The sequence below is a fragment of the Cupressus sempervirens genome, chromosome 10 (assembly GCF_028749045.1).
Source record: "Cupressus sempervirens isolate cs-2001-9-10 chromosome 10, ASM2874904v1, whole genome shotgun sequence".
NCBI lineage: Eukaryota > Viridiplantae > Streptophyta > Pinopsida > Cupressales > Cupressaceae > Cupressus > Cupressus sempervirens.
In genome coordinates this window covers 976234958-976260186 of record NC_143127.1, presented here as the reverse complement: position 1 = coordinate 976260186, position 25229 = coordinate 976234958, and the positions used below count along the sequence as shown (strand labels likewise).

The 25229-nt window shown below is 35.9% G+C and overlaps 1 protein-coding gene across 4 annotated transcripts in view; it reads right to left on the bottom strand.

Moving 5' to 3' along the window:
- Positions 1-24779, bottom strand: part of LOC149537235 (uncharacterized) — a 103850-nt gene extending 79071 nt beyond the window's left edge. Inside the window, exons 1-2 of one of the 4 annotated variants that reach the window (XM_089807434.1) lie at positions 24469-24779; positions 24164-24324 (exon numbers count right to left, since the gene is read on the bottom strand). In XM_089807434.1, coding sequence (XP_089663560.1) covers positions 24164-24324; position 24469 — 162 coding nt within the window. In that variant the 5' untranslated portion in view covers positions 24470-24779. Of the gene's footprint in view, positions 1-24163 lie in introns of all 4 variants that reach the window. The other 3 variants (XM_089807436.1, XM_089807435.1, XM_089807433.1) reach the window with 3 other exon arrangements.
- Between the last annotated feature and the right edge of the window lie 450 nt (positions 24780-25229).

The following is a 25229-nucleotide window of genomic DNA, read 5'->3' as shown; positions in this document are numbered from 1 at the left end:
GGTTCTCCGAGAGAGGGGAGTATTCGGTGCTTTCACTATAGCCACTTGATTCCGAATCAAAGCTGACCTCCACCGCGGCCCCTTTATCATTTGAATTGACCTCTTGGCTTCTAGCCTCAACTATACTCTCTCTTGATGGTGCTGCATGCTGTCTCTTGGCTGGAGGCTCTGGATGTTCTTTGCCCTTCTCTACCTCCAAAACTTTCTTCTTGCTATTTTTAATTATTTCCTGTTGCCGGCTATTTCCTTCATTCCTTTGTCCGACTGATTCTGCTCGTCTCTCTTTTGGTTTCATCATCTCATAGGTAAGGGGAATCCTTTGTCTTTGTAGCTTCCTTAGTCCTTCATTATACCACGACTCGGTATGTAAATCCACTACCCTTGTAATCGCTTCCAAGGAAGGATCCTAATGGTCATCCCAATCCACTGGATTCAATTATGTTCCTTCTATTGTATCATAGTCTTCTCTCAACACATTTCCATCATCCTCCCGTTGATCCGGAATATCGAGGCTTCTCCATCTAATAGCCCTCATCATGTTCACCGTCAGCCTTGAGAAAGCTAGCTTTCTCAAATGAAAGTCATCTTTGGCGTTGGCCCAAAAGTCTTCTATGGTGGGAGCATGCCCAAATTCATTTCCATGAGATGCCCTGATAAGACCATTAGGGTCAAACCCTTGCCTTGCTTTGTACCATCCTAGATGATACCATTCCAATTCCTTTTCTACGGCTTCAAAGGAGGCCCGATTTGGGCAACTATCATTGCCAATTATGATTGAGAATGAAATGTCTGTTTTCTCTTCGTTTCTCATTATTCTATCATAGTGCTCAAGTTGTCTAGCCAATTCTAACAAAACTACCTTGTCGGGTGGGTACCTTGGAAGCCTCTTGGGAGAAACTGTACTTCCTGCCACTCTAATGTATGTAAACTGCGGAAATTGGATGAAACAACTCCCAAACTTCTTCATTCTTGCTTTTGCTTCCGATGAAAGTCTCTTAGCAAGTGTCCCTTGTAGTACCCTTACTGTTTTCATTGCGAAGGCATCACAAAATATCTTGTAATCCTTATTATTGTGCAAATGGAGCTGCGGATAGCATTCATGTACCAAATATTGTCCCGGTCCACTACCAACTTCTCCTAAGGCCTTAAGTCTCGGACTCTTGTACAACCTAGCAATTAGGTAGAACAGATAGAAGCCCATGTAGAATTGCCTTTGGTTTTGCACGGTTTTGAGTTGCAATTCTGAGTTCTCGCTTATGATCTTGGCCCAATCAAACCTTCTTTTCCCTTTCTCAATCTCATCAATGAAGAAGTACATCCAGTTTTCAAATCTCATCCCTTGAGCTAGGCCCATGATTCGACTAAGTAGAACAACGAGATCACCATATTCTGGTTTGAAATCTGCCATTGTGAGCCTCGATGATCTGTTAACTCCTTTCCTTCCCTCGTGTATCCAATTCTGCTTTAGATGCGTGTAATAGGCCTCTTGGTTATCTTGAAATGACTTAGTTGCTTGATCCGTCATCACAATCATCATGTCCTTGTACTGGGGAATGTTGAATGTTTCTTCGATTGTTTGTTCGCCAATGCTGGCCAACACTCTATTCCCTTCATCAAAAATGATGGAATTACTGTTTAGATCAAATCTGGATGCACATTCCATAATCAATCTGGACAGGGCAATGTGGGAGAAAAAGCCGCTGCGTGTACAATTCCGCTCTTGTAAATCCTTTTTGCCAAGGGGGATTGTCCTTCCTCCAGTTTGTCCCTCATCCGTAGCATGTCCACTGTACCGATATTGGTGTCGGTTATTCTCTTCATTTTCGAGAAGGAAGTTTTGGGCGTCATATCCTCTTTGTCTTTCTTAGTGTTCGCCCGCTTGGGATTCTTACTTGCACTATCATCCTCCATGCTTGTTGCCCTATTACGGAATGGTAGAGTGGTGGACCAAAAGGCAAGAAGAACCAAGCGGAGCAATCCTTAGACTAGAACGAAAGATGGATGTCAGCTTAAGCACCCCTTGCAACTCTAGATGATGAAAATTCACCTTAACCAATAATCTTACAGTGACTTTTCGAAACCTAGGATATGACTTTCAAGAAGTTCAAATCCCTTTGCAAAATAGAAATTTACACTTCTAAAACTATCCAACACTTACCTTCTATGCAAAAATCAAACCTTCATATGTATCTCTTCTCCCAACAAAATTGCCAAAATCTGGTATAAAAATGCAGTCCTAAATAGGAAAAAAAATCAGACCTTCACCATGAATTGCCCAAAAATCAGAATCAGATCTGCCTCAATAAAATGCCAAGAATGGAAAATTTTGCCTTTGTCTCAAATTCGCCCAAGCATGAAGTCTAAAATCTGCCCAAAATGCCACCTAGGGCACAAATCGCAGCCCACAAATGGAGGAGAAAACCACCAAAATCTGCAAAAGGCCTGCCCCTCCAGAAATCGCCAAGCATGAAAATGGAGAAATGCAAGCAAAAATCGCCCAAGCATGCAAAAAACTACCTTCCACAAAGTCGCCTAAGTCTGGAAAAATCTGCCTTCAAGGAAATTCGCCCAACATGGAGAGGAAAAAAATGATTGTGAAAATGAAATGGGGAGGAGACTCCCTTTATAGCCAATTCCCTTCTCCTCAAAGCTGACTGACCTGGTCTAGGAGAAAACGAAAAACAAAAATTAAATCCAAGTTAAGGCCCTCAATTAAATACTTAGCTCAAAAAAATTAATTTTGCCAAAAGAAAATTGCACTTTTAAATTTGCCAATTAGCTCCAAATTGCAAAACGAAATTAAATAGCCTTGAAGGTGTTAAATATTTCCATTTAATGAGGGTTTAGTAATTAATACGTCATTAAATTTGGATTTTGGCTAACCAAAAGCCATTTTTTCAATATTAAATTACTAAATTTATTAAAAAATAAAAGTTTTCAAGGCAAATTAATCCGATTAAAGCCAATTTTTTGCAATTTTCTACCAAATCAATTTTGCCAAGCTAAATAAAAAATAAATAAAATAAAATTGCATCTAGAACCAAAAATCGATTTTTTGCAATTTTCCTCATTTTGACAAAATTAAAATTTTCACCTGAGAAAAATTTGAGATTTTCCAAAAACTCAAGTCTAATTAAAATTTCCCTTTTGAAAATCATCCAAATTTACAAAATTAAAACCATATTTTTAAAAGAAAACGTCTAAGTACAAAATCCACAATTTTATACTGCCAAGTTGAAATTAACTTAAAAAATTATTCGGCCTAGGGGTAAAATTGATAGCTCTGGAAAATCAAGTTGAAACGGGGTGAAAATAAGCTAAGCCCCCCATATTTGTCCTGAAGGTGCCAAGGCGTGAAATTTTCAAAACTCAAAAATTTTGGGCAATCCAAAATTTTGCCAAGGCAATTAAAAAAAGGGGGGTCTCCCCAAGATTTGGGGTGATGTGTGAAAACCTCACAACAGAACCTTGGAGTCATCGTATGATCTTCTTGCAATCTTAGCATACACGAGACTTTATTCAAGAGAGGATAAGATATTTCAGTATTTTGTTCTACTTTTGGTGGGTCATAAAACACACATCAACAATATCTTCATCTGGAAATATTGAGACAAGTTGTGAAGGTAGACAAAGGATCTTCATGATGCCTAGACCACGCCATAAGGATCGCATAAGGTAACAAGTAGAACAATCGCTACCTAAAACAATGGGAAACTATGCAAATGGAATAGGAAACAATCAAACTGAAAGGAAATCTTTTTGTGTGATGCAAAATTGTCAACAACCCAAGGCTGCTCCTAGATTAATGACTCATTCCTATATTGGTGTTTGTTGTGTATTCATTTGTGAAATAAATATTGATGATGTGACTGGTTTATGATATTGAAGCCGAAAGTTTGGAGATCAAAATCCTCTAGTCTTTGTTGCTTGTATTTACTTCATAATTTGGAAATATGTCTCTTCCTAACACGCCACCTATACAAACAAACACCTAACCCCTAGCAGGCAAGCAATTGTAATTCATCTTCAAATAATATTATCGAGATACAGCAATAGAGGCAACAAATTTCAATCTTCAATTATATTGGATACATCATTGGTGTGAATGTTTCAATGTTGACGTACATTATAGTTCAAGAGATAGCAGAATGATATAGTTGCTATAAATGCATTTACGCACTACTGTCAATGCAAAAGAAGATTCACAACACCTAGATGGCACACTACAAATTTGATACCTGGAGTCGATGCATCACTATTATTTGTGTCTTTAACAAAGGAAACAATGCATAAGTATTGGTTGCATCTTTAGCATTTGGGCTAGAATAGAATACATTATAGCATCTACGAAAACATAAAGCTACAATTGACAAGGTCTTCATATAACATTGGTGTCAAAGATTTTTACACAGTATCAAGAATGATATGCTAGGGCATGAAAGGTTCTACAACAAGAACCTATCAGGCTTATTGGAATCATGTGTGAATCAATCACGACCAGCTTTGATGGCTTATAAATTTCAGCACCATTCCTTTGTTTTGCTGAGTATATTGGCAACTTCTTGATGGAAATATTGTCATTCATGACAAAGGCATTCAGAAGATTGATCTTGATGTCAAATGCATTTAGGAGATTGATAATGTCATTTATTATATCTGCTATACATATGTGTGTTGTATATCACAATAATTAAGATTACACAAAAAAGATAAAACTACAGTGGTTTCATACAACAAATAGAGTCATGGTGACAAGATACATACATTGACCAGTGGCAGTGAAGAAACAGTTTAAATAAAAAATATCGAAGTTACCATAGTCTTATAATACAGTAACTTCAGTAGGGGTGAAGATATAATAATGCATCAAAGACACTAAGAAACAAATGTATTACAAGTGTCAACACTCAGATTGAAGAATACAGAACAAACATCAGGTTTTCTTAGTCATCATGAATTTAGTCATTATGAAATTCAGTTAGAAGAGAGACGATCCATCATGCATGGCAGTAAGAACACATAAATTAATAGCACATAAAATGAACGCTTGTGAAATAATGAAGATTGACGGCAGGCATGGTGGACTCCATATATTAAAGTATTAAAATATATGCACAGTTTGCAGCATATAGAATGGCCAATATTGATTGACAGAAACTCCATGCAGGTCCAGAAGTTACACACATACAGGTTGGAGAACAAATCAAATACTTTAGTATCCACCATAAATCACAGGAATCAACACAGAATCATAAAATAGTGCAAATAAAAGATTAAACACAAGGCATGAATTAGCAATGAGAAAATAAACAGCAGCAAAATACATGACTGGTCTAAGTGGTGATGGAGATGAATACCGTCCAGTTTCAGAGATGCAATTGGACGAAAAGACATGAATCAAAAGTCAAGAAGAGAAACCCGACCAGCTTGCTAAATGCCGGAGCCACCAAAGAATGACTAAACAATATATATCGAGCATACTTAACCATTCAAACGATTACAGGAAAGGCGCGGAATCGAATTTATAAGACACAAAATGAATATCGCATATACTTTACAAACATCATCAGGTTTCCTAAGTCTGCACATGATGTGTCATTTCCAAATCTGGTACAAATTGAAAATAAGACAAAAGCACTGTCAATTCTCCAATAGGATTACTCAATCAGTTTTGGCAAACCAAGGGGAATGATCTCTTGATTCAATTCCCTTACACTTTAGGCTTCGTTAAACCTAGGTGGGCAAACCTTCCTTAAACGCTTATGAATTGGTTTAAAGCTTTTCTATAGTGAATTTGAACATTGTGAGTTTTTAGGTTGGCAAACTCTTTAAACTTGATAAAAATAAATTTACATGAATACTTGAAACGATTGAATGTTTGTATAAAATTTTATCAATAATTGAGTTGATGCTTGCAAGGAGATACAAAAAAGAACTGTTGACGTCAACTATAAAACCAATAATGGTATCTCAATGATTCCAAAGACCAGTGCCTTGTTTATTTGGGCAATAGAGTTTACCACAACGAAGATTACTATGTACAACTTTATGTAACAATATACTTCAAAATATCATCAATTATTCCTGTGCGCTAAATGCAGAAGATAAATTACCTATGCAATTTGATGCCAGTCCAAAAGGATGCTTACTTCTTTGGTGGGAAGCCCAATTATACATGGATGAGGAAACACATATGGATTTCACACTATCCCTGATTATCGAACAAGGAGTGCTATGAAAAATCTGATACATGAGCATTATCCAGAATAATTCAATAATTGCCTTACTGATCATAAAAGGACAGATCCAAATTGCAGTTTTATTCTCTGTCTTAAATGAACACGAACAAAGTAAGTCTTCCTTGTCATTGAAATATAATATATCAATTTATATTACAAGTCATACTTTATATTCCTTATTCCTCCTTAAAAAAATCTGAATATCTTTTATAGATTGCTCATCTTCTTTTTTCACTTCTTATGTTATGTGCCCCTATGTAGACTTTGGCGTTAAAATTTATAGGTGCTTGATTGGTTTATTCCAAACCATCGCACCTCTTCACAATTAATGATCAAATGCTGATAATATAAATTAATATGTTTATGATTTAAATAAGTCAGCAATCAAATGGACGGCATGCTTCATACTCTCAGACACAACACAACATAGACTGAAAGCGTTGCTTGATCCTCTTTGAAGCCAATAAGCGCTTGAGGAAATAAGGCCCTTTCACTTCCCCGTGCGGAGCATAGCCTATGTTCTTTGACATTATGGATGAAGGAGAAAAGTATCAGGCTCGACAATCCTATGGAGACCTTTGTTTCATCCCTAGAATGCTGCAATCCCTTCCACAGTGTGCCTACGCTTCTCAGCAATAACCATATCGCAATTCCTTTCAAATCCAAAATGTATGCAATTCCTACATACAAGGAACGTCATCCGACAGCGATGATTGAGAACTCGTTAACATTTTATCTCCTTGTTTCTGTCTGTGCATCTCGATTACTGATCGTGAAAACTCCGGACCTTCCAGCAGCTCTCCATTATCAAGTTCTGATAACTCCCTTTCATGTCTGGGCCAATTGTTTTACAGTGACCAAGAAACTTGTGGTGTCCTTCAACAGCTCTTGCCATGTTTCCCGAATAGGAAGGAATAAAAACATTACTTTCTACTGAAATTATATAATCTAAGTCTGTTGTTTGAGAGGTATGATTCAAAAATGGTTTAAGTTCATCTGAAGTTGCAGATGTCTCCTTGAAAATTAAATTTGGAAAATGATATTGAAGCTCTCTAAGATGTTTGCTACCACCATATTTATTGATAGTACTATTCTACAACAGACTTCCATAGAATATCGTGAGTTGTGTTACATCCTTTCTAATTTTTGAAGCTTCTGTCTGTAATTCTTCATTCAAAGGATATCGTAAATAATTACTATTTTCCTTGATGATCTCAACCTTGTTGGACTTGGTTTGAGGTGTTGCAGGCGGCTTTGTTGGCTGTAGATAAATCTTGCCAATATGTGACCCGAACAAGGAAGAGATTCCAATAGAAGATGAATTGAGTGATGTCGTTATAGCAACGTGTTCTATATGTCATTCTGAAGCAAACGATCCTGGGCCTATTGATGTTGCAAAAGGTTGTATGTTCTTGCTATCTCGAAAGGAAGACCATATTCTCTTTAAGCACTAAGATTCCTCACAACATCTGCATAAGCCGAAGCCTACTTTTCTAGAAAAGGTTTCTCAGTTGTAGGCACTATCTCCATGCTTTGTGTGAGCTCTGAAAAATATGGAATTGTTGTTGTTAATGTTTGATAGCTTCTGTCAGATGACCATATGTATAATTATATAATTATATATATATATATATATATATTATTAATTATCTTATTAACAAATAGACATGTCCCATGAAGGGACGTGTCTATCATTTACCTATTCTCAATATATATATCTAAAGAGGATGTTGCATTTGTAACACACATACAAAATACACCAGCAGCGATATTACACTTGCAGCGATCCTAAGGAAACTAACACGGTATCAGAGCCAAATTGCAAGTGTAGGATGAACAAAATATGACAATAGAAGTTACAAGTCGTTCTGGAAATTATGATATACTGTTGGACCTCACTATGGATTTGCTAAGCTATTGATGGTAACCTATAGTTGAATCGTATATGCACTACAGGATAATAAGACATGGATTGGATAAATAATAGAATGAGCTTGGTTGCCCATCACTCTGATTTTTTTAGCAGATCGAATGACTCATGAAAAACAATGGTTGCATTTTAATACATTTCTTTTCAATTTTATTGTACATGGATGATTGTTGGGTGTCTCAGGCTGTGGTAACTCAATTTCATGTAAACTTCAGTCCTCCAATATATTGGAGAAGTAAAGTTTGGAATTGTGAGAAATTCTGTCACTTCTTTAAATATAAATCCAGAGAAGTATTATGCTTGCTGACACGCTACAGTATATGAGGAGTTTTACATAATATCTATGAAGAAACGATGAATATCTCAGATTGACTTCACGTACCACATGGGAATAAAGAAGGAACCCTGTATACATTAAACAAGACTACAAGATAATCGGAGTAGTTGTCCTATGCATAAAACTACTTGGTGGTGTCACTGATAAAAAGACACGCGTACAATTATGTAAAAGGAGTCTCACCACAAATTGGTGACTTCCTAAGTCAGATGATTAAAGGAGACTCAGACTTATCCTAAATAAAAATATGAACATATATTGTGAGGGGAAAGGCACGATTAATCATGAGCATCCAAAAACAAGTGTATGCCAAACATGACTAGCATGCCAGAGAAGTATCATCCAATTTAGACAATACCGCTGACAAAGGGGAAAATACCAAGCAATATATATATATATATATATATATATATATATATATATATATATATATATATATATATATATATCCCAGGTGGATGGTGGTATGCAGTTACACAAAGATATTAAAAGAGAAGTATTACCGTATATACAATGGTCATAATTTTGACATATAACGCAGAGGTTAAAGGGATCGGGCACTGACTGGCCCTAAAGTGGGGGAAGGAAAGTTGAGAACTTAAAAAGAAAATGGAATCCCTTAAATGTAATACAAAGACTAGTGGAAGTTGATAGCATGAGAAAGGTGATGTGGACGCCACCATATAAGCCTTGGACAAGTGAAAGTACATAGCCGACAACTTATATGTTTGTATATTACCATGGCAAACGAGTCAAGCCTATTCATCGTGCATTGAAAGGTAATTTATATGGATGATTTGTCAAGTCCTATAAAAAGAGAAAACAAAGGTAAGAAAATACCATTTTCAAATAAAACAAAAAGGAAACATAAAGGTAAGTTCATAATATATTATGATTCCATGATATTTATAATTGTCTTGCACTAATCAATATGTTAATGTATATGATAGGCATTTAAAATATGAAAAATATAAGTATATGTGGTCTTATTGAGGAAATAAAATGTTAAAATATCTATATTTCATCATAATGGTCTTATTATGGAGAACCATTTATTATTCTCGAGTATTATGTTTATCTCTCTTATTTTTGTAATTCATTATGTATAATAAGAGCTATGTGTCTTGATCATTTTCTCCAAGAATGTTATGGCAGGAAGAGGGAGATTGAGATTCAGAGGGAGCCTAACATATTAATCTTGAAAGAGAGGGAGAAGATTAAATGTTATTAACCATCAATGATCTCTGTATTATTGATTAAGAGGGAGTGATCCATGATGAGATGGATTCTCCATTGATCAATAAATTGTCACAGTCAAGAGGACCTTGGTTCATATATTGTGACCATGTGATTTTAATGGGCCTACCCCCTATGTATATCATGAGGAAGTGACGACTTCCAAATGATCGTCACTTGTATTTGGAGAAGTTGTTGTAAGGTGACGATTTTACAATAACTTGTATTATGAGATCTAACAATGAGTATATAGTGAATGTCTTGCATCTCAACATTCTGGGAGGCCATTACTCAAAGAGTACTTGGTGAATATCATTGATATTCTAGGAGGCCAATACTCTTGATATCAAACCTTATTTTGAGTACTATTACGAGGTAATTGTTAAATACTTGCTTGTTATTAACAGAGACCAAGAGGTCAATTTATACAAAAGAATCAAACGATGTTTCCTTAGGAAACAATTGTAAAGAATAGAAACATTCTATTCTAGAGAAAGCAAAAAACGAAAGCAAACTAAAGCTTAAGATATTTACAAGATAACCATTAACTAATAATAGACGACTTATCTATTATTGTAATACCCTCCCTTAATGGTTAATCTATCGAACACACCAAGCTATCCTCTAAATTTGACAAACTTATCAAGACCAAGAGGCTTGGTGAGAATGTCTACAGTCTGATCTGTGGTAGGAACATATTGCGGATCTATAGTCCCGTCTTCAACCAGCTGTCGTATGTAATGACAATGAACATCTACATGCTTGGTTCGTTCATGGAAGATTAGATTCCGTGCTAACTTAATAACACCTTCGTTATCAACAAACGGAGTAGTCGGTCCCGCTGGTGACATCTGCATATCCCCAAGCATCCGACGAAGCCAAACAGCTTCACATCCTGCCTTAACAGTCCCTCTGTATTCAGCCTCTGTAGAAGAGAGAGAAACTGCCTGCTGCTTCTTGCTGGTCCATTTGACTGCACCGGATCCCAAATTGAACACATATCCAGATGTTAACTTTTTATCATCAATAGAGCGTGCCCAATCTGAATCTGTGAACCCACTGAGTTTAGAATTAGAACTCCAAGAGTACAGAAGTCCATAATCTGAAGTGCCCTTCACATAACGAAGCACAGGCTTTGCTGCCATCCAATGATCAACCTCAAGAGCTATCATAAAGCGTGAAATATAGTTGATTGCGAAGCTAATATCAAGCCTAGTAGCAAAGAGATAGATGAGGCTGCCTACTAGTTGCCTGTATGTAGTATTATCAACGGAAGGAGAATCGGACTTTGTGGATAACTTGAGACCTTTCTCCATAGGTGTAGACTAAGTCACAGTGTTCAGCGAATTTCAGCCATCAGGTTAGAAATTCCGCAATTTCAAAATAGCACAAAAAATTCGTTAAAGTTCGCCTAATATTCGTACGGATATATCAAGCAATCTTTAATAAAACGTCTTCAAGCGTTTCCGGCATTTTTTTACCTACACGCAGAGGCATTAATCCGTGTTTTCTCTATCCGTGTTTTTATCATCTCTTAGAGCTTTACACAAAGGTTTATGTTTGTGTTTTTATCGTCTCTAAGAGCGCTATTATGCAAAGGTTTCACGTTAAAGTCATGGACGAAAAGCGGAACACATTAATCATCATCGGCTTCAAACACGATCGAATAAAGTCAAGATTTCATGATCTTACTCCAAATTATTTATTTGTAATATATTTTTATTTATTGTTTTGTGTGTTAATATTATTTTTATTATTTGTATAATAATAATTGTAATGCCTGTCGGGTACATCTTTAATTTTTAATGTTATTAAGTCTATATATCTGAAGTCGAATTAAAATATAATTATAAGTGGTAAATATTAGTTATTTATATTATAGTTTTATATGCTTAGATAATATTATTATACTGTGATATTTTAGTTTTTTAATTTTTTTATGTTATCAACATCATTATTATTATTATTATTTATATAGTGTTTTTTGTATTTAGATAATATTACTATTTTATGTGATAAATAGTAGTAGATATAATTTATCGATTTAAAATATAATATTGTTCTGTATAATATTTATATAAATTTAAATTTTTATTATTTATAGTTTTTAAAAATTAATTTATATAGGCAAATTTAATGTCGAATTTTTTCGGACTTTCTTGAGGTCTCAAATTTTATCTGAATTTCGTAGTTGCCGAACTCAAATTCGAACTCGAACCTTGTGACTTAGGGTGTAGATGCAAGTTTGCAATCCTACATTCGGAATTTGTCTAACAGAGCTCTAGCATATTTGGACTGAGAGATGAATATGCTAGAAGACTATTGCCAAACTTCAACACCTAAGCAATAATCCATGAGCCCAAGGTCAGTCATATCAAAAGACTAGCATAAGTTCTATTTGATTCCCTGAATCAAAGATGTCGAACTATCAGTGATGATCAGATCATCCACGTAGATAACCAGAAGGATGATGTCACTGTCAATAGTCTTGATGTACAAATTTGAGTTTGAAGAACTCCTCTTGAAGCCTTGATCATTGAGGTACTTATCAATCTTGATGTACCATGCCCGAGGGGCCTGCTTCAAGCCATAGAGAGCTTTTACCAATCTGAGAACCTGATGGTCTTTACCAACAACCTTGAAACCAAGAGGCTATGTCATGTAGACCTCTTCATGGAGATCACCATTCAAGAAAGCACTCTTGACGTCCATTTGATGGACCTTCCAGCCAAACTGTGTTGCCATGGCTAGGACTAATTTGATGGTGCTCATCTTTGCAGTAGGAGAAAAGGTCTCCTCATAACCAATGCCTTGACGCTAAGAAAAGCCCTTCGCCACTAAACGAGCTTCGTACTTATCCAAAGTACCATCTGATTTGTATTTGATTTTGTAGACCCATTTGCAGCCAATGGGTTTCTTCCCTGAGGCAAGATCAGAAAGGACCCAAGTGTTGTTCTTCAACAAGCTCTAGTGTTCAGATGTCATGGCCTATTCCCACTCTGGAATTCCTTTAGCCTCAGAATATGTTTGAGGTTCAAACACACTATGAATGTTGTCCATAAGAGCAAAGTTAACAGAATCTGTAGTTTTGCTCTTTTTTCGAGCAATTCTCCCATCAATGAGCTCATCATCATGAAGATCAACAAGTGTCTTAGCCCACCACTTAGGCCAGATAGGAGAATGACCAACAGTAGTACTAGGAGATGCTTGATCAACAGGATCCTCATCAGAAGAAGTTGAATCAAACTTAGGTGAAGCATCTACAAAGTGAGGTGATCCTGCAGGAGAAGCCAGAGGAGTCTGTACAGGTATCACTGGAAGAACTGGAGCTGCAAGAGCTATTGGAGCCCTCCCATCAAGTGGACCTAATGGAAGCCGAACTCCCAAATCATGAGCCTGCATAGGCTGGTCTACTGGATCAAGAACAGGAGAAACAGGCATGAAGGGTCCTCATTGCTCATCAAAGACTACATCAAGGCTGTATATGAGACGAGATGTCTCAACATCAATCAGGGGGTAAGCTTTGTGAAGATTGCTATATCCAACAAGCATCAGTTTCTAACTCTTAGCATCCAACTTGGTGCATGGAGCATCAGGGATCCAAACAAAAGCAAGAGAAACAAAAACCTTTAGATGACTAATTCTGGGCTTGTGACCTGACCAGGCCTCTTCCGGAGTTTTACCTTTGACCGCCACTGTGGGTGACCGGTTCAACAAATAAACTGCAGTGTTAACTGCTTCTGCCCAAAACTACTTCGGAACATGTCTATGTTCGAGCATGGAACGAGCCATCTCGGTGATTGTCCTGTTCCGACGTTCAACTACACTATTCTGTTGTGGCGTGTGGGGTGTGGTTAACTAGAGTTTGATGCCCTTTTCTTCATACCTCTACTTACATACTACTACTTGTTCACCCCTGACTATTACATAAAAGCACTACATTACAATTTGATTATTCAAAATTCAATCTTGTCGATAAATCATTTTACCAGAAAAACCACTTGGAATTTATGGCTCATTACTGCATCAAAGTTTGATCCCTTACAATCTTGCGCTACCGTGCTATCCTCTTGTCTACCCTGCTATCTACATATCATCCGTTTCCACTTCAACTTCGCATATTCTTTTGTTAGATAGCCAACCGTGTTCAACCAACCTTCATCCCATGCACGACCAAATATAAAAAAATCCAAAATCTCAGCGTCCTTTATACATTTGAGATATATCAGTTTAAAAAATTATAATTATATACAAGAGAATTATATCTAAATCTTGTTATTATTTGGCTAAGAAGGAAGAAAGTGTTATCAAGGAGAGGCTTGTTTAAATCCAAGCAATTGGAACTTTGTCCCAAGATAGGATAGGGGTCAGCAATCCATAATCCTTTGTGATGTGGACTTGGACCTATAAACTTGAGGGAATCCATTTGCACATTTGGCATCTAGGCAACTTGGAATAACATCTATACCGTCTGATCCTAAAAGTAAATTCATATAATATGTTCATCTACTCTATCCTTCATTGATTTGATATAATTATATGATCAGATATATCAGAATTAATATTACTCCTTATATGGCCAATAAGAGAAGGCAGTGATGTTACCAAGGAGAGGCTTGTCTAAGTTCCAAGTGATTGGATCTTTGTCCCAATATAAGGTAGGGGTCAACGACCCGTGATCCTTCAAGACATGGGCTTGGACTTGCAAACTTCGAGGGAATCCATTTGCACATTTGGCATCTAGGCAACTTGGATAACATTAACTCTTTCCATCTTTTGAGGTTAACATGGAGTAATTTATCATGATTCACATTTTCTTGAAACTTATATGTACATGTATGAATCAATTGTGGTTGCAGAATTCTATCAAAGAATCAAAAGGCGTTAATGAAGAATGCATGTATTATGTGTCTACTTTGTGTTTGCTTCATGTTTTTCAGAATTCAAGTGTCTACATCGTGTTTTCATGTGTCTGCTTTGTGTTTTCATGCATTAATGTGTCTACTTTGTGTCCAATTTGTGTTTTCGTGCATTAAGATGTATACTTGATAAATCATTTAGGTCTTATTGCACCTAAATACATGTTGTGTATGTTAGATCTATCAGAAAGGTTGTGTGAATAATCTTTGCTTGAGGACAAGCAAATTTGAGAGGGGAGGATTGTGATATCCCCACCTTGAGATATGATTTAATAATAAACAATTATTAGATATAAAGTTTATAATATTAAAAGGATAGATAATGTATATAAAATAATATAATTATATTAAGCTGAAAATATAAAGTTAATAATAATATAATATTATAATTACAATATAATATCACATATATACCATACTATAATAGTAATATTGAAGTATAAAAATGAATGAAATGATAATAATATTATCATATAATATAATATTATTATTAATATAATTATATTATCAAATATAATATAATTATTATTTATGTAAAGTCACGACTCTTAGAATGAAAGAAGTATATATAGAATAATAAAAACTTTTAGAACTCATCAATGGGTGATGGATAAATACAAAAGGAAAAATGAGATATTTGATCTATAAAGGGAAATCACAAAATCTATATTAAATAATTTAATGTCATGGATGGGGACATTACACAACCACCAAATTTGTTAATAGTAATGTTCTACAACAGACCGAAATTTCTCAGTTCCCAAATCATTTATTAAATATTTCATGCGACTGTACTTTCTATCATCTTGATTATCTTGTTGATAACTTCCATAGAATATTATGAATTGTGTTCCATCCTTACTGATATTTGAAGCTTCTGTCTGTAATTCTTCATTCAAAGGATATTGTAAGTATTACTATTTTCCTTGATGATCTCAACCTTGTTGCACGTGGTTTGAGTTGTTGCAAGTGGCTTGGCTAGCTGTAGAAAAATCTTGCCAATATGTGACCCGATCAAGGCAGAGATTTCAATAGACGATGAATTGAGTGTTGCTAGTGTAGCAATGTGTTCAAACTGTCGTACTGAAACAAACGATCATGGGCCTATTGATGTTGCAAAAGGTTGGGAGTCAATATGCTGCAAGAAGAAACCTGAAAGTGCTTGGAGAAGCCAGCAATCTGGCCACCACCTTCCACTTGGTTAGTATTGAACAAATTGGAATTAAGTCATTGAGGACAGTGAAGGCACAAAAGGTAACAATTGGCACACAATGCCTTTTCTTACATTTTGTAGTTATCCTATTGGAAAAGAAGGTGTATAACACACTTACTGGGAGAGGTTGGTTGATTGTTTCTGAGGCGAATCACAATTGGAAGCAGAACACACTATCAATCAAGAGTAAAGGGAAGAAGTACATCATCAATCTGAAAAATTAGGCAGTAAGGAGTTGGCATCCTTTGAATAAAAGTTAGAAGATGGAGAGATGGGAATGGAGGAAAGAAGAAAAGGCATGGAACCAAATGACAAAGGTGTGCTCAAGCTAGAAGATTGCCCCAAAGATGAAACGAATTCCACGAATGGATTATTCCACTAGCAAATGGAGGATTATGAGGTATTTCAATCAACATGTAATTTTCTTGAAGCTACAACTCTTGGTGAGGAGAAATTGATGAAAGCATGTAAATTTATTATATTTGATAGTCCAAAGATAGAAAATAGACGAAAAAAGGAAAAGTGAGTGAAGGTGGAGAGAGGAACTAACAAGAGGAAAGAATTGCATTACTATGCTACACATGGAACTTTCCATACAATCAAGGGAGACTACAAGATTTGTACGCCAAGGATGAGCTAAAGGCCATACGCCATAGTTCATACACACTAGGACAGAGCAAGCCATAAAATTGAAGTCATAGGCAACTCAAGCAACCATATAGGTATTAAAATCATTTGTCACTATGTCGAAAGCTCGAACTGTCAAAGACCGATACAAATGCCAGATTTAACCCAACCCATGGGAGATGGTTAAGCCATGTCACCAGTTCCAAAGGAGGTGTCAACCCCCAAGTCAACAATCTCCCGCTCAACACTAATTGATCTTTTGACAACCACTGAAGGGAGACTCGAACCCATGACCAAACTCTTTGATACTAAATGTTAGAATCATTTGTCAATGTGCCAAAAGGTCGAACTTTCAACACTTGATAAAAATGCCAAATTTAAACAAATCCACGAGAGTTGGTTAAGCCATATCATGAGTCCCCAAGGAGGCGATGACCACCAAGTCAACAACAGGATCAAGCAAGCAATCATTGTACTATATGGAAAGAAAGACACACAATTGAGGTCATATGAGGGGAGTAGTCAGTTGCATGACAATGAAAGCAAGTCATACAACGAGAGACAAAGCATTTCGTACTGGTGCAACGAGGAAATGACATACTCTATTGGAAAAAAATATCTATATGACTAAAAGAAAAAGGACTTTGAACCACACGAGAGGGAGGGCATTGTTGCCATACATTGCACGAGAAAACACATTCTATAGGTAAGGCCATACGAGGGAATTGAAATCGTACAAAACAAGGGCATATGTGGGTTGTAGGCAAGGGTGACATGTTATACGGAAAGAAATCTATATGAGAACTAGCTTGTAGATAAATGTAGATAGTTGTACAAGGCAAAAATCCAACCATACGAGGAAGAGCAGAGGATAACATACGAGCCTAGAAAAATCAGTTTTTATACCACACGGAACCCAAAAAAAGCCATATGTGGGAGCACTCTATACACATAAGAGGGAGTCAAGACACCACATGAAGAAAATAAAATGTAATAGTCAATGGAAGCCAAGGTCATGCGGAAGTTGTACGAAGTGTCAAGATTGCAGGAAGAATTTCAAAACCATACAAGATAGAATTCTCAAGGTCATAAATGAGGAGTGCATTCAACAAGTGTGGAAGATGTCGTAAACAAAGCAAACAATAAAGTCGTATGTGAACTCCAAGCAGCATGTGAGGAAAAGTTGCAAGCCATACTGGAGGTGCTACCTAGGTCATACAAGATGGACCCTACCAAACATGTAATAACAACTTTTGTGTATGTCATATGGTCACCTCAGTATCATCCATCTGTACAGCGTAAGCAAATAGTAGAATGACATGTCTTGAAATCTCACTAGATAGTAAGACTAAATCATAATTTTGATAGGAAATCTCTATTTTCGGCTTCTTCAACATTATTTTTGCAATCTTAAAAAGTTACATAAATGTTGTGTGCCATAAAGTTTTTAGTGCTTCTAAAAGTTTTAAATTGGTCTTGGCAGTAGGAGCTCTACCACTTGACCTTGCCTTGTAACGTGCCACAAAGTACACCTTGGGCACTACCTCGAGGTCTCACTAGGAGTGCAACCCTTCAACCTTGCTAGGGCCACTACCCCTTAACCCCGTCAAGGGCATTGCTGCCAAACCCTCATTTGATTTTCGAAGTAAACTATAACTTTGAGTGTGCACAGTACAAGTCATTATCTATACTCTTGCCATTAGTCTTCCCAAATATTACTCGATGTACATTGTCATCTAAAAGACAACCTTTTCTTTTGGGGGGATGGTGTAATTGGAATTCAATGCCTATTATTATGTTTGATAATATTGGTTATCAATCAACTTATTAATTGTCTGTATTAACTTTGTTGCACTCTAGGATAGTTGTAAGTGTTGATTAGTTGATAGAATTGTGTTTCTCTTGGCAATGGTCACATCCTTTAAATATGTTGCATACCGCCAAGGAAGAGAGTATGGTATAGCCAAATGAATTATAATCCTTGGTTGAACATCTCTAGTCTTCTTCTTTGTGATGAATTCATTAGCAAACAAAGATATATTTTACTCCTATAATTGATGCACAATGTCATCTTTATTATTATTTCATGTATGTAGTTTATCATATATAGCACCGAGTATGCCATCTTCCAATTGTGGATGCAAATGGGAGTTTCGGGATATAGTAATGAAAGTCAATGTTGTGATCATAGCCTCCCCTTGTCAAATGAAATGGTGCAAATTCTGGTTGTTGGTGCGTGGATTGTTGGTCATACCTTTGTGTGATATTTTGGAAAGGATGATATGTGAGAGATCAGGTTATATACACTTAATTATGTTTCTTCTTTGTTTCTCAGTATTAATTGTAAGCTGTGTTACTCGGAGACACATCCCCCTCTAAAAAACCCTGTCCCAGTACCGGAAACATTTCAAGGACTTGGGGACAAATAGGAGACGTCCCCACCCCGTCCCCCTTTTTTGAAAATTCCCAAGAAACGTCCCAGAAACTCGAGGACTTTAGGAAACTTTTTGGGGACACCCATACATCCCAAGGACGACTGGGGATGCCTTGGAAATCCCCTGGACAGATGGACGTCCCTGATTTTATAGACAACATCAACACTTATAAAATATTTTTCTTTTATAAAAGATTTTCTTTTTTAATTTTAAAGTGGGCCCCTCCTTCCAGGTTCACCCTAACATGCTTAATACCATTCAATAGTTAATTCCTACCATTTGGGGCCCTCTTATTAGTATTTGACAACATCACGTTAAGAATCATGGAATTAATATTGTTACAATCATGCGACATGCTCAGTTATATAGCACACCGTTTGCAAGGTGCTAGGAAAGTTTGAAAAGTGCATTATAGACCTCCAAATGCATCCTTATGTCATTTTATGGCAATACATCTATGCTTGGTTGGTCTTGGGTTAATCTAAGTCCTTTGTGGAAGATATGGTGAATATTGGAAGTTGCATCAAGATGTCATCTTACTGTAACAAACCTATATCATGATTAGAATTGTATAGAGGACCTTTTTGTATTAATATCAGACCACTTACACTGAATTGGAAGTGTAGTTTCAGAACTAAATGATAGTAGTGTGTTTCAATTTGGAAGGTGTGTTATTGTTCTTGTTGCTATTGAAAATGAATTCTAAATTATGTTCTTGGGTTTATGTCAAATTTTTATGTTATTATTTTAATATTACATACACATTGACAATAATTCCAAATTATGAATGCATTATAGCATATTGAGCATTGAGTGTGATTATTGAAATGTTGTATGTTAAGGTTCTATGATGTTTAACCAACATGGTGTATCCATGTCTTCATATGAATCAAATGTAATTTATATATGAAAATATCCCTATATTTATATAGCCATCCATGTTTGTCGTACCCTGATCCCCAAAATCGGCACACAAAATTGTCGTCCCAAAAAACCATCTCGTCGTCCCCTATCGTCCCTGTCCCGGAAACTCGGGGGAACATAGATTGTAAGATCTTAGAGTTATATTTGACGAGCTAATGTAAAAGGACATAGCCCATTTGTGAGGTTTTCACATCATCGCCCCAAAACTTTTGGGGACCCCCTTTTTTCAGTTGCCTTAGCAAATTTTTCAGAGTTGTCCAGAGGTTTTCGATTTGAAAATTATACACCTTGGATGCCTTCGAGCCAAAAGGGATTTGATTTGATTTGTTTTTCGCCCAGAGCTAACATGATTTTTTCAGAACATGTAATTTTATCCTTAGGCCAAACAGGTTTGAACGACAACATTTTTTCGATGGTTAGAACGATATCTGGCGAGATAAAATTGCAAAATTTGGACTTAGACAGATTTTTGAAAATTTGATATAATTGTATAAGCTTGAGCATTTTCAAAATGAATTTGTTAGATTTAGTTGTTTTGGAAATCTTGAATATTTTTTTTGGTGAAAATGGAAATTTTGATAGTGAGAGTGAAATTGGAGTTTGAATTTTGACTGCTAGGAAAAGGATTTATTTTGTTAAAAAAAATTGAAAGTGTATTGCAAAGTTGAAATTGGATTAAATTGCAAAATCTTATTAATTTGGTTGAAATTTTGCCTAGAGGATTTTAAAAATGTTAAAGAAAATTGGTAATTTGGAATCTAGATTTGATTTTAATGATATTTTAATTGCCAAAGTGTTATTAAATGAAAATTTTGACATCTCCTAGGCTTACCTTGTTTCTATTTTGCAATTTTTGATCAAGACTAGCAACTAAATGGGCCAATTTCACTATAGGGCTACGTAATTTTAATGTTGCATTTAAATTTGAGTCATTAATTAAGGGACTATTTTATTTTTGTTTTCCCTCCAGGCAGGTTGGCCCACTTGGAGAGGCAAAAAGTGTGGTATAAGAGGGGCTTCCCCTCCTCTTATTTTCTCATTCCTTTTTCCTCCTCCTTGGATGTGCAATTTTCTTCGAAAGGGAGGCGAATTTCTTGCTTGGGCGATTTTTGGGGCAGAATCTCCATTTCTTTGCGGCATTTTTCTCCTTCTTGCTTAGGCAAATTTCTACCCTAGGACGATTTTGGAGCAAATCTAATTTTTTCCAGCTTGGGCGATTTTTTTTTTTTGAGTCTGATTTCTCCATCCTTGGCAGCATTTTCTCCTTTCTGAATTTGGCGATTTTATTTGGTGAAAGGACAATCTGATTTAAGGTCTAATTTTGGCATGTGTGGGCAATTTCAAGGAAGTCGAAATTTTGATTTTTGCTAGGGCATCATTATTTGCAAGGAGGATTGAAATTTCTAAGATCTGATCCGAACTTGAAGAGGACCCGATTATTGGTAAAAGCAAATTTAAGGTAAAATTCTATTCATTTTTAGCGGTGAAGATTGGTTTTAAAGGCGGATTTTATTGTTTGTTCTTGCTTGGTTTGTTTCCCTTATATTATTCTTGCATTCATCATCCACCACTTCATCATTCCATTGGTAGGCTGAAGTTCGGAGATATACGTGTCGATTTTATGATAGGACATTTGGAGAGGCAGAAATAAGCTAGACCACCCTAGGATTGAAGTTGGGAGATATAAGTGTAGTCCATCCTAAGGTAACGAAGAGGCAGAAATAAGTGGTAGTCCCACCCCTAAGAAAGAAATTTGGAGATTGATAAGTGTATAGATAGGGCTTGGAGATTGAGTGAGTATTTAATATTTATCTTTGCCATTTGGCATTGATCAATAATCAAATAACATTGATATATTCATACTATGAAATGGCTTGGTAAGTTAATTTTACAACTATGCGAGTTTCTTTTTTTTGCATATATATACACTCACGAACCCACCCACGAACCCAAATGGGGAAAAAAAATTGCCCGAACCCACAAACCTGAATCTGTCCCCAAACCCAAATCGGCAACTTAGGAACCTTTTAAGTGTCTGCAGTTTTTTAAATTAAACATCACTTTTGAACCCCAATACTAGTGACACTTTGTCATCCCCTTTTGAAAACATAATATTTAAATTGAATATAAGTTGTCTTTTCATGAATACAACTTAATGTTAATTTTGGACAATTTAAATTATCAGTTATTTCCTTTCATCGCACCAATAGACTACAGGAAATAAAATGATAGGCTAAGGATTTCCAAACAACTTGCACTTGAAAAGGGGACATGACAAAGAATCATGTAAAGACTTTCATAGAATATGATATTTATAGAAGCTTTAACTGATTTAGAAACGTATAAACTAAAGGAGTCTTAGAATAAAAGATTTTATGCTTAAAAATTCAATCCTCAGTCCTTTGGGCTTCATTGCATTCAGTGCTAGGATGAAACTTGCACCTATTGGCAATTGCATATGTGCATGGCAAAGACACTGTAGCAAATGGATGTGATGAAGATGAAGATGAGATAAACTCTACCATCATAAAGCCCTTGATTTTTCCTGTCCTCAATGTGTATTTAAACTTCTCTCTGTGATCACCTTTGCATCAATGTTTGTAAGTTTCAGAAACATTCATGTGAAAGAATGGTGAGAAGCGTGTCATGTTATAAAATTCTATATTCTAATATGTATTTTGCATTCACTATAATAGAGAAGATTGAAATTACTAGCACTGATAAGCACTGCTTTTTCAAGAAATATGAACAGCCTGTCTTCTCAAGGTTTTAGTTAAAAGAAAAAAGGAGATGGGATTTAAAACCCTTTGCTCTGTCTTCTAATATGTTTTCTTTGGTTGGATAATGCGAAAAGTTTTTTTTTTTTCCTTCCTTGCTTATCTGTTAGAGCATTGGTTCGCCAACTCAGCTGTGGAGTATGAGTTTTGAATGATTCTCTCTTCTGACTCGTCTGGGCTACAGCCTTCAGCTGCAGCTCAAAGGAAAATAATAAAGATGTATTTCCTAGTAAAATGTCTCTATACAACATGAAGAACTCCTGACAAAGTGAAGTTCAGAAGAAAGGAAAAGGACTTTTTGGGCAGACAAAATTGATGGCAATGCTCATATACTGCTGGTAAAAGCTCATTATCAATTTATCTGGGTAGCTATCATCAAAACAATTCTTCTAAGAGGTTAACAAGACCTATCGATGGTTGATTAGCGGTGTATATATGCAGTCCTCTTTTTGATTTAGGAGTTTCTAAAGACCTATGGGCTTTATCACACCAACACTGTAAACGCCCTTTTCCCAGACTCTGGATATAGTCCTCCTTTTGATGGAATGTCCAAACATTCACAAAGTCGATCACATAAATACATTGAACACAATTCCTCCAAATCTGGAGAGTGCACAAATAGCTTACATGTTTATATAAATATTACCTAAACAGAGACGGACAGACAAGCAGGGAAAGAGGGCAGCAGAGAATAACTAAATTCCATTGCAATCACCCCCCTTGTAAACGACAAGACAAGATTTTGTTACCTTATTTTACGTTATAACTTATCAGCTATTCAACCTATTCTCAGTCTTTTTTTTCTCTCTGTTATTTTATGAGTCCAAGAACCTTGTATCAACACCCGTCCATTCTCAAAAAGACGCTAAGAAAATCAATAAGAGCTTCTACATATCACATTATGAAAAGGGGAGGTCAAAGCTTTCAGGCAGCCCGCATGACAGATTTTAATCACTGTATTACTATGTGAAACATCCTGTTTTTTCTCCACGGTAAGAGCAAATTTTATTACATGAAACAGAAATTCTCTTCGCATACATTTCCTGACGTCAATAGAACCCGATGCTCCTTTCATCAAATCAGTGCTTGGTATAAGTGCCCTAGAGGCCCTTCCTCCGCAATGTGATTATTCGTGAGAAACTACCTCAAAACCTTTCAACTGAAGGTCCAGCACAAATTAATGCCCTAAAGACCCTTCCTCGATCTGAAGAAATGTATATATGACGATTCAAGCCAAATCTCAATGTAGTTACCACTTCTAAACAACAGGAAGAGAATTTATTTACATTGAGTTGAAGCTTTGCTTTCATTGAATTATAAAGTTAAAAAAATTGTACCCGACTTATTATCTCACATATATTCTATGCATGTGAATCCTAAAATCAATTAACAACCAATTCTCAAGCGATTGTGAGAACATTTAAAGTAAACCAGGAAACCAATTCTCCAACATTTATTGGAAACCCAGAAAACAGCAGCTAGCCAATGAATTAACAAAACTTAAGATAATTGGAAAAACCACTTACAAGAAAATGAATGAGACTGACAGCAGTCCATGCCGTTCCCGGATCGCAGCCAAAGAGAGATAAAATGATCAGCCATCCAGTGAAAATAATGAGAATGTAAGATGTCCAGACACCAGGATAATGAAACCATGACGTATTCTTGTTCATGTCAACGTTCTGCACTACTTTTACAGAAAAGTCCTTCGTCAAGCCATCATCTGTCGTCCCAACTAGGTTTTTCATCATTGATAGAAAATTTTAAAAAATTCACTGAATTAAACCCCAAAAAATAAAAGTCGATGGCAATGGCACTTCAGATTGCTTACTGTTTCGTTAATCTCAAACACAGAACAAGTATCGATCTGGGCTATTTATTTCAAACAAAAAGGGCTTCACTTTTCAATGGTAAGAGAATAGCGTTGAGGGAAAGTATGTATGCCAATTCAACCTTGAATTCTTAATTGGATGCTGCTAGAGTTGACATAATCAACTTAAAGATGAGAATATATATTGAATCGAATCTCAAGCGCTCGTTGAGTTGTTGGGGTGTTGAAATTTCTGACAGGTTTGTGTAGAATTCAAATTGAATGCAGAACTAAGCACACAACCATGTTAACAAGTTTGTTGGGTGGTGAGATGAAATGAAGCTTTTATTCGTCCGCTCATATTTGTGGCCTTTTAATAAATGAGTCGAGTTATATTAATTTAAAGCTAATTTTTTTATAATTTGAAATAATATAGGGGAAGTGTACTCGTAGTTGTTAAAGTTTCTATATTAGTATAGTTTGTCTTTGTGAGCATATTAAATTGGACAATCTTTTAGGGTTAGGTTCAAGTAAAGATACAATTGCATCTATTTAGTTATATTATTCAATTAATTTAACCAATTACAAGAATAATATATTTTTTTAAAAAATTTAAAATAGTATTTATCCTACTTCGTATTGGTTCTAATAAAAAAAACCAAGGAGAAAAATATCAATTTTAGACAAGGAAATTAAAGAAAGATATATTGCATTAAATTTCCTTGACATATGTCACATTCACGATGAGACGATGTTCACCATTGGCACCCTTAACACTCAGG